At 56.8% G+C, this 9,757-nt stretch overlaps 1 protein-coding gene across 4 annotated transcripts in view; it reads right to left on the bottom strand.

The window, feature by feature from the left end:
• Positions 1–9,757, bottom strand: part of LRRC4B (leucine rich repeat containing 4B) — a 38,942-nt gene that overhangs the window by 13,603 nt on the left and 15,582 nt on the right. For all 4 annotated transcript variants that reach the window (XM_067719032.1, XM_067719033.1, XM_067719031.1 and 1 more), the window contains one exon: positions 8,962–9,293. In XM_067719032.1, the coding sequence (XP_067575133.1) occupies positions 8,962–9,258 (297 nt within the window). In that variant the 5' untranslated portion in view covers positions 9,259–9,293. The remainder of the gene's footprint in view (positions 1–8,961; positions 9,294–9,757) is intronic.

The following is a 9,757-nucleotide window of genomic DNA, read 5'->3' as shown; positions in this document are numbered from 1 at the left end:
GCTGGACCTCTCAGGAGCTGACCACTCGCCAGCCCCTCTTCCCTCATCTGAGCTGCTGAGACCACTGAGTCCCCAGGGCCCCCAAGACCACCTGGCATGCAGTGGTTCTCATTACATGCTGGTCCAAAGGTTAAAGACATGGAATTTCTTGGTGGCTCTAAGATGGAAGGACTGTTATCCCCATTTTACTGATGACAAAACTGAGGCCCCGATGAGTTCCATAATGTTCTTGAGGAGTTGTGATTCAAACCCCAATGGTTCCTTACAATCTTAAGTGCTGGTGTTACCTAGGTGATTGGGAAACTGGAAGAGTATTCCAGAAAGAGGAAACACCATGTGTGAAGGTGCTGAGCTAGGAGGGAGTGGAAAGGGCCAGTGTGATGCCCGGGATGCAGGAGGCTGGAGGGGGGAGGAGTGGGGCTGCGTCCTGAAGGACACTTCCTTCATCAGGGTAGGTACCAGAGGGGACACCTCAGGGTCTGATGTTCAAAGAAGCGGACCAGCTCTCTGGCATCAGACTTGCCCCGTGAGGTGTGAGGCAGGAAGCGTGTATCCCCCTTTCCTGAGTCGCTCGCCAACAAAGTCTGAGACAGCCTTGGTGCCAACCCCCACCTCCTGCCCCAGCCCGAGGCAGGCAGGCCACTCTCAGGGAATAAATGGGGGAGGGGCTCCACCCACATCTCCTCCGGCTCGAAGAAACTAAATCTAAAACCAGGCAGAGTGAGAGCCCCAGACTGGAGACGATCTAAATGCCCATCAATAGGAATGCGTACAGGAATTGGGGTATCTGCATCAGATAGAATGGGATCCAAGGATACAAAAGGAAAAGGGGAAAAGCCACAGCACAGGAAACACCAAGGATGCGTCTCAGCAGCTGTGCTGAGCCGAGGAAGCCGGACATGCAGGAGTGTAGGCGCCTGGAGGACTCTGGGGAGGGTTGTCTCTGGGGAGAAGGGAGAGGAAATGAGGGGAGAGCACAGGGGTCTTCAGGGGTCTTTATTTTCTATTTCTTGCCCTGGTGGCACTGACGTGGCCCTTCTCTTTCTGATGACCTTTTGAGCTGGACATTCCCGTCCGTGTTCGTATGTGTGTCTTACACGTGATAATAAAAATAAGTCAGGAAGAAACAGACAAGGCATCTGGAGTCCCATTTGACAGGTGTGGAAACTGAGCGCCAGAGGGGGCGACGGGATGATCCGGGGTTCTGGGGGTGCTTCCAGGGGAAGGAAGGAGGAAACCAGAGTCGGGATGGAAGCCGGAAAGGTTGAATTAGGCATCCCGTCCTGGGGGGCCTGGGTGTGGCCCCGGAGGCTGGCTGCTCCTTCCTGCGCAGGTGACCCGAGTGTCCCACGGGCCTGCAGGAGAGGACAATGCCGCACCCCTCGGTCCACCATTCCCTTCCTTCAAGGGCTCTGGCTGGGAAAAGTCCATCTGGTCAAAAACTCCCTGTATTTCCTGATGCCGGTGGGATCGGCCACCCGGAAAATCGCAAACTAGCATGTAACTGAAAAGCATTTCTGGTGTTTGCCTTGGTCACGCACTACGGTGGGTTCTTCTTTGCAACAGATCGACTTTCCTAAAGCGGAACCCTGGCTGGCGGGGCCTTGCTTCTCCACGGTGGCTCCTGGGGTCCGGGGCAAGCCCCCGGGCTCACTGCCCTCTGGGGGACCTTGGACAAGCAGGTGAACAAGCCACCTGCGCCTCTGTTTCCACATCCGTCAAGTGGGAACAATCCCACCATCAAGGAAACAAACGAGTCAGGGCAAATCCTCCACAAACTGTAGTTTCGCCTCCGTCCTCCAGGGGAAGGTGAGCAAATCCCAGTGTAGGCCTTTTTCTTCGGCTTGTGTAACGTTTTGTACTTGTTATCTTTACGTTTAATTTTTCCTGATTACAAAAAGTATTAAATGCCCTCACCGAAGAAAATTTAGGGAATAAAGAAAACATAAAGAAGAAATTAAGGGAATTCCTTGGCGGTCCAGTGGTCAAGACTTGGTGCGTTCACTGCCTTGGGCCCGGGGTTCAATTCCTGGTCGGGGAGCTAAGATCCCGCAAGCCTGGCGGCGCGGCCAAGGGAAAAAAAAAAGGCACTGTGAAAGTGTCTGGGCGGCCCCTGAATTTTGTTTTAAATTAAATTTTAGAGACACATTGGACATACTCCTTGCATCCTTTGAAAAGCTCAGCATGACCTTCTAAGCATTCCCCTGTGTCCTTCAATTGTCTTCGAAACTCCATTTTGAATCGCTGCATGAGAATCTGTCGTAAGGATGTGCAGTGATTCACTGAACCGGTGCCCCAGTCGTCAGGAACTGAGACGGCTTCTACGTTTTGACTGTAGTGCCATCCAGCATTCAACACGACTCTCTGGGCACCTCTGAGGATCTCAGGATGGGCTGATCTCTTTCTTAGGATGGAAGCCTATTTCCTTGTCAAGTGACTCCACGCGCCTCGCCCACAGGACCTCGTGGTAGACCCCTGGAGGGACCAGGGCAGCCCCCTAAAGGCCTGGGTGGGTCAGCATACTTTGTGAGGTTAAGTACATCCTGTCTTCTGACCCAGCAATGCCCCCGGTGTACATTCCAAACACATTATCATGCCGCAGCCCCCCAAGGGTTCCTAAAGGAGGCTTTGTGGTAGGAGCAGCTCGAGGCTTCCTGGGGGTGGGTGGGGCAGGGAGGGGGGGGGACGCCCATCAAGGAAATTCTGCAGCAGTTAAAGCACCCGAGCACACACACGCACACACAGGGCGACGTGGACGGCTCTTCACAACCCAGGCCAAGTGAAAACGGCGGACAAAGAAAGCCATCTAGAACGCACCTTCATTTACATAAATTAAAAACACCTGCACACAAAGCAACACTAAGCATTTTGCAAGAACTCACACAGGCAGAAAGATCCAGAGTAAACACATGAGGGTGGTTGGCTCTGGGGGAGGGGAGGGGAGCAGAGTAGGGGCAAGGAGAGGAGGCTGTGACCTGTGACCGAGGAAGGGGGCCCAGGGAGGACCCCTGCCTGCCTGAGGAGGGGGGAGCTGGCTGAGGCCAGCCCAGCGGCACAGCGTCTATGTGGACCCAAGTGCACAGGGAAACAGAGGTGTCCCTGGGCCCGCCCGGTGGTGGCAGGTGCCCGGCTTGAGTGGCAACAGGGCTACAGGGCAGAGGGAAGGCTAGTCCCCAGGGCTTTGCCTAGAAGGCATCTCTGTAGGCTCAGCCCCTGTCCCCGTGGCCACGTGTGCTTGGAGTCCCTGTGCTCCCTGCGTGGTCCTCGCCCTCGCTGGACCGCAGGCCAGGGGTGAGTGGGAACAGGTGATGGGAACCTCAGGGCTGCCCCAGTTCTCAGGGCGGGCACTGCAGGATTCACCCCCTGCTCCCGCTCACAGAGGCTCCCCCGGTCTCTGCCAGGTCCCCTGGGGCTGGCCTTCCATTCTCAAATAACTGCTGATCACCTACTGTGCGCCAGACTCTGGTCTAGTGCTGCGGATGACACAGGGAGCAGGGCAAAGTCCCTGCCCTCATGGAAGTGACCATCTGGGCAGGAGCCAGATGACAAGCAGGTGACCGTGGACACTCGAATCTCCACAACTCAGGCCACCTCTACAGAGCTTTGGTGCCGGGCCTCGTGTATGTGCACCTTGGGGGGGTCACAGCCTCCGACTCCATGATCCCTCTTCTAGGAATTTACCCCAAGGGCAGCATCCAGAATAGTACAAAGAACAAGAACTGAGGATGTTCACTGCAGTGTTGTTTACATCAGTGAAAACACTGGGTGGCGCAGTGGTTAAGAATCCGCCTGCCAATGCAGGGGACACGGGTTCGAGCCCTGGTCCGGGAAGATCCCACATGCCACGGAGCAGCTAAGCCCGTGTGCCACAACGTGCGCCTGTGCTCTCAAGCCCGCGAGCCACAACTACTGAGCCTGCGTGACACAACTACTGAAACCCATACCCCTAGAGCCTGTGCTCCTCAACAAGAGAAGCCACTGCAATGAGAAGCCTGTGCACCGCAACGAAGAGTAGCCCCCGCTCCCCGCAACTAGAGAAAGCCCATGAGCAGCAACGAAGACCCAAAAATAAATAAACAAATTTATAAAATAAAATAAAACACTGGAAATAAGATGGGACTAGTTAATTAACTGGACGCTCATGCATCGGAATCCAATGCAGTCATTAAAATCCACGTAATAGACAAGTATCAGAATCAGGGAGAAAGATATTCATGGTTGAACTCCTAGGTGCCAAAAGCCAGTTGCCAGCCAGTAAGAAATGCGGTGATTCCATTTTTTCTTTTTTTTTTTTTTTAAAACCCAAAATATCCATTTAGAGACCCAACCCTGTCGTGCACACAGAGGTGTGCCTGCAGAGTTTCTGAATAAAAAGACACCAGATGTTAATGGGAGTTACCTGTGGTTGTCGGATTACACTTGGCTTTTGTCCCTGTGTTCTTACTTAGGTATCTTTTCTAGTTTTTCTAAATTAGTTTGTATTCATTCTATAATAAATCAGTTAAAACCACATTTACATAGGCACAGAAAAGAGCCAGGAAGGCTTTAAAACAAAATGTAAACAGTAGTTATGTGTATCTAGGCAGTGGGGCCAGGGTTGAGGTTTTTCATTTCTTATCTGGATAATTAAAAAGTTATTTGGGGGCTTCCCTGGTGGCGCGGTGGTTGAGAGTCCGCCTGCTGATGCAGGGGACAAGGGTTCGTGCCCCGGTCTGGGAGGATCCCACATGCCGCGGAGCGGCTGGGCCCGTGAGCCATGGCCGCGGAGCCTGCGCGTCCGGAGCCTGTGCCCCGCAACGGGAGAGGCCACAACAGTGAGAGGCGCGCGTAACGCAAAAAAAAAAAAAAAAATTATTTGGTAAAACCCCTCTAATGGCGGCCCCACTCCTCCCGCCATCTGCGAGGTGTCCACTGAGGGAGGAAGATTCCATTGAACATTTTGAATCGTTCACTTTTGCAGACTGGACATTCCCTGGCCTCAGGGAATGTGCAGTCTGGGGGTGGGGTGGGGTCGGAGGTCTCCAGAGCAGGGGGCTACAAGAATCCCCAGGGGTGAGAAACGAAAGCGTTAGGATTTCAAGACATGCTTCCCATCCTTTAACGTGGCCATTTTTGTGCAAGTTTTATCATATACACGATCCATGGATGCTGTAGACATTTGCATGACTTTAGTAATAAAATTCATCTATGTATATTCTGACAGGGATGTGGGTCACATCGTTTGGAGACCAGTGGCCCGGGAGATGGGGTGAGAGACACACGAGCAGACAGGTCCAACCAAGGGGTCCACTCAGACCTACAGAGTCATCCTCTCTCCTTTTCCCATATCCACTTTGCTGGAAAATCCTGCGGTCTCCACCTTCAAAACAGACCCAGGGTCTTCCCTCGTGTTGCAGTGGTTAAGAATCCGCCTGCCAGTGCAGGAGAAACAGATTCGAGCCATGGTCAGGGAAGATCCTACATGCCGCGGAGCAACTAAGCCTGTGCACCACAACTACTGAGCCTGCATGCCACAACTACTGAAGCCCGCATGCTTAGAGCCCGTGCTCCACAAGAGAAGCCCGCTCACCGCAATGAAGAGTAGCCACCCCTTGTCGCAACTAGAGAAAGCCCGTGCACGGCAACAAAGACCCAACGCAGCCAAAAAACCAACTAACCAACCAAACAAACAAAAAACACCACCAAAAAACAGACCCAGAATCTGTCTGCTCCCCACACCTCCACTGCAACCAGTCTGGGCCAACTTGGGGCCGCCAGTCTCTCTTTCTCGTGAACTCTGCACCAGCCTCCGAACAGGCCTCTCTGCCATCGCCCTTGCCCCTACAGTCCCCACACCTTGGCCAGAGAGAGACCCAAGTCAGAGCCCGTCTGTCCTCTGCTCAAAGCCTCCCCTGGCTCCTGTCTCATGCAGAGGAGAGCCCAAGTCCTCACCGTGACCCCGAGGCCCCTTTGTCCCATCTCTGTCCTCACCCCCCGCCCTCTCCCCATAGTTCACTCCGCTCCAGCCATGCCAGGTTCATGACTTTTCCTCCTACACAGGCAGGCTCTACCCCAGGGCCTTTGCACCTGCTGCCCCCTGCCTGGAATGCCCCACAAGGCTCCCACCGTCACCCCCTCCAAACATTTGTTCAGATGTCACCTTCTCCATGAGGCCACCCTGATATCCGTGTCTTTTTTGTTTTTTTTTTGGCGGATCCGAGGAGCTTGCGGGATCTTACTTCCCCGACCAGGGATTGAACCCGGGCCCCTGGCAGTGAGAGCACCGGGTCCTAACCACTGGACCACCACGGAATTCCCAGAGAACCACTGTTTTAAAGGCATTTGGTCGATCCCCTGTCCCCATGCAGGCCTCTCCTATCCCAGCCCATAGAACCAGGAGAGAAGAGGGCTCCGAGCTAAACTTGCCCTCCCCCACTGCACATCCTGGTCTGACCCTGGGGAAGAAGAAGGGATCAGGGCCCCCATCTGACTGTCCTGGACAGCCTGGGGACCAGAGCCCCCCGCTGTGGGGGCAGAGAGGGGACCTCTTAGGGGGTCAATGCCAAGGGCAAGGCTGTCCCTTCCTGGGTGGCCGTGGGGCAAGGACCGCTGAAGCTGGAGTTGCGTCACATCACCACACCCCTGCCCCTGCAGGACTGCGTCCCTGGGCTCCAGGCCCACCTCACCAGCTGCCTCCACCTAGAGGCTACCTTTTCTGCTCGTGGGGTTTGAGTCAGCCTCACACACATCAAGCTGCAGTCTCAGCTGCTCTGTCCATGCCTCCCTTTAGGGGGCGACACCCTCCCTTCATTCTCACCATACACCTGCCCCCTTGCTGCCGGTGCTCCATGCATCCTTTGTGTATTCATGTGACAGTCCACAGATGCTGCTAGGACCAGCTCTGGGCAAAGCCCTTCCCTGCCCCTGAGTGGCTTACATTCTAGAAGGGAAGAGGCGGTCCACCAAAAAACAGGATGGCATGCCAGGCTGGGATAACCGGGAAATGGGAGCCGGAAGGGGGGAGGTTAGAGCATCAGGGATCGCGTCTGCGAGGAGCAACCGCTGAGTTCACACCACCAGCAGCATCCCTTTGGAGGAACTGGGCCGTTTTCCCTTTGGGGGGGCTCATGGAACAATTCAGTCCCACCAACAGCTGCTCAGTGGCCGGCACTGCACTAGGTGCCCGCGCCCCAGTCCAGGGCAGGGCACTGGCTGACATGTGACAGCGACCAAGCGACACCGGTGCCACAGCTCCGCCACCTCCTAACGGCATACACTCAACCCATCCTCCCAGGGGCTACCACACAAGCCCGATGGTGCCCTCTGCCTAAAGCCCTCCAGAGCCCCCCGGACTCTGTGGAATGAAGTCCAGCCTCTTCTGTGATAACCAGTCCCCCTCCCAGCCCTGAGGGGCTGCTCAGACGATCCCTCTGCCTGAATACGCCTCTCTTGGGTCCTGGGGTCCCGCAGGCAAACCTCCCCTCACCATCTTCCTCTCCGGGCCCCAAGCGCCCCAGCATCTCTGTCCTCCCCCTTAGCGCTTTGGTCTGTTCAGCGTCTCTTGGTTGTCTTACACGTGGGAGGCCGTAGTCTAGGCACTCGGGACACATCAGTGAGTAAAACTGACAGCCACACGCGCCCTCCCTGATCTCACACTCCAGGCCTCTGTCTAGAAGTAAACGGGCATTGTGTTAAATGCTGAGGGCCGTGGGGGACGGAACTGGATGGGGGAAGAGGGTGGTGGCTGCAGGAGGAGGGGTTGCTGGCTGCAGCTTTAAAGACATGGAGGTCAGGGGAATTCCCTGGTGGTCCAGTGGTTAGCGCTTGCACTGTGGTGGCCCAGGCTCAAAAAAAAAAAACCCAGTGTTTCTCAACCGGGGGTGGGGGTGGGGAAATTCCCTCCCTCCCCAGGGAATATCTGGCAACATCTGGAGACACATTTGGAACTGGGGGGCGGGATGCTACTGGCCTCTAGTGGCCGGGGAAGCTGCCCCACATCCTACAGTGCACAGGATGCCCGCCCCCCTACCCCACTGAGGGTGATCCAGCCCCAGCGTCAATAAAGCAGAGCGGGGGAGACCCTGCTTCAAAATAGCACAGTTCTGCCCCCAAAGCATCACTTACGGCCCATCTTTTTTTTTTTTTTTTTTTTTTTTTTTGCGGTACGCGGGCCTCTCACTGTTGTGGCCTCTCCCGTTGCGGAGCACAGGCTCCGGACGCGCAGGCTCAGTGGCCATGGCTCACGGGTCCAGCCGCTCCGCGGCATGTGGGATCTTCCCGGACCGGGGCACAAACCCTCGTCCCCTGCATCGGCAGGCGGACTCTCAACCACGGCGCCACCAGGGCAGCCCACGGCCCATCTTAATGACAATTATTATCGGATGGCAGCTGCCCCGTCCGAGTGCCAGCCAGGTACTGGGGAGCACAGGGCTCTCACACCGACTCCGGCGAGTGGGGATGTGATCCCCGTACCACACAGCATATGAGCGCTCGCCCGGGGCCAGAGCGATTCTAAATCCTTGACAAGTGTGACACCCATCAGCCCTCACACCAGCCCCTTGGGGCAGAGATCATATCATCGCCATTTTCCGGATGAAGAAACTGAGGGGCACAGTCATGCATCACGTGTGGCCAACGCCACGCGGCAGGTGCGGTGGTGCAGGTGGCACAGGGGCCTCAGGGAAGGGTCGCCCCCAGCACGACCTGTCGCTCCAGGGCCAGGCTGAGGGCTCACCTGTGCCGTGCTGTGGGAGGAGGGCAGATGGTCCTGCCCTGGGGCCCCGTGTGCTGGTACAGACACAGGGAGCCTTGTGCCGAGAAAACCCAGACAGCCTCGGCTCAATGACTAGGATGCAAACAGCATCTCATAAGTGCCCAGAGTGTGGGCGTGAAGAGCTGGTGGGGACGCCCAGGAGGCTCTGCCAGCTCAGGGAGGTGGGACTGGCCACCCCCTGCGCCCCTCCCCCACCCCCCCGGGCTCACCTGGATGCCATTCTCCTGCAGGTTCAGGTACCGCGTGTTGACGGGGATGCTGGCCGGGACCTCGGCCAGCTCCCTCCTTGTGCAGATCACCCGGCTGGCCTGGTTGCTGCAGGAGCAGGCCGCGGGGCAGGAGGTGGCCGGCGGGGAGCCCCCTGCGGCGGCAGATGTCACGGCCACGCCGCCCCCGCCGGCCCCCAGGGGTGGGGAGAAGAGCCAGAGGAAGAGCAGGGCCCCATGGGGCCAGGACATCCTACTGGGCGGCAGTGGGGGGCACGGGGAGCCGCGGGCGCGCGCCATCCTCAATGTTCATGCTCCGCCTGGGCGCCGGGGGGCTGTCAGGGAGAGAGAGGGAGAGGCTCAGTGAGGGACGGGGACCCCCCGAGTGGCCCAGCTCCTCCCCGACATCCAGGCCGCTCTCTGCCTCTGCTGCCACCACCATCACCTCCCTGCCCAGGCTCAGGACCCAAGGGGGCAAGACTCCTGCAGACGCCCTGTGGAGGGAGAGGCCACCCCTGATGATGAGGGCCCAGCAGGGCAGGACGAGGCGGGCAGAGAGGAGGGCTGGCCCTGTGCACCCTACACTCATCTCACCCTCTCTGTGCTGGGAAGATTTTATGCCCATTTCGCAGAACAGAAAACTGAGTCTGGGGGAGAGGAAGGGCTCACCCAGGGGCGCTTGGCCGGCAAGTGGAGACGTCGGCCAGATAAAAAACTTGGTTCTTTGCATGATTTCAAAAAGGGACATAAATAGGTCGAGATGGAGTGAGAGACAAGACAGACAAGACGTAAGTGACAG

Source organism: Pseudorca crassidens, chromosome 20 (genome assembly GCF_039906515.1).
Source record: "Pseudorca crassidens isolate mPseCra1 chromosome 20, mPseCra1.hap1, whole genome shotgun sequence".
Lineage (NCBI taxonomy): Eukaryota > Metazoa > Chordata > Mammalia > Artiodactyla > Delphinidae > Pseudorca > Pseudorca crassidens.
This window is presented reverse-complemented; position numbering and strand designations above follow the sequence as displayed.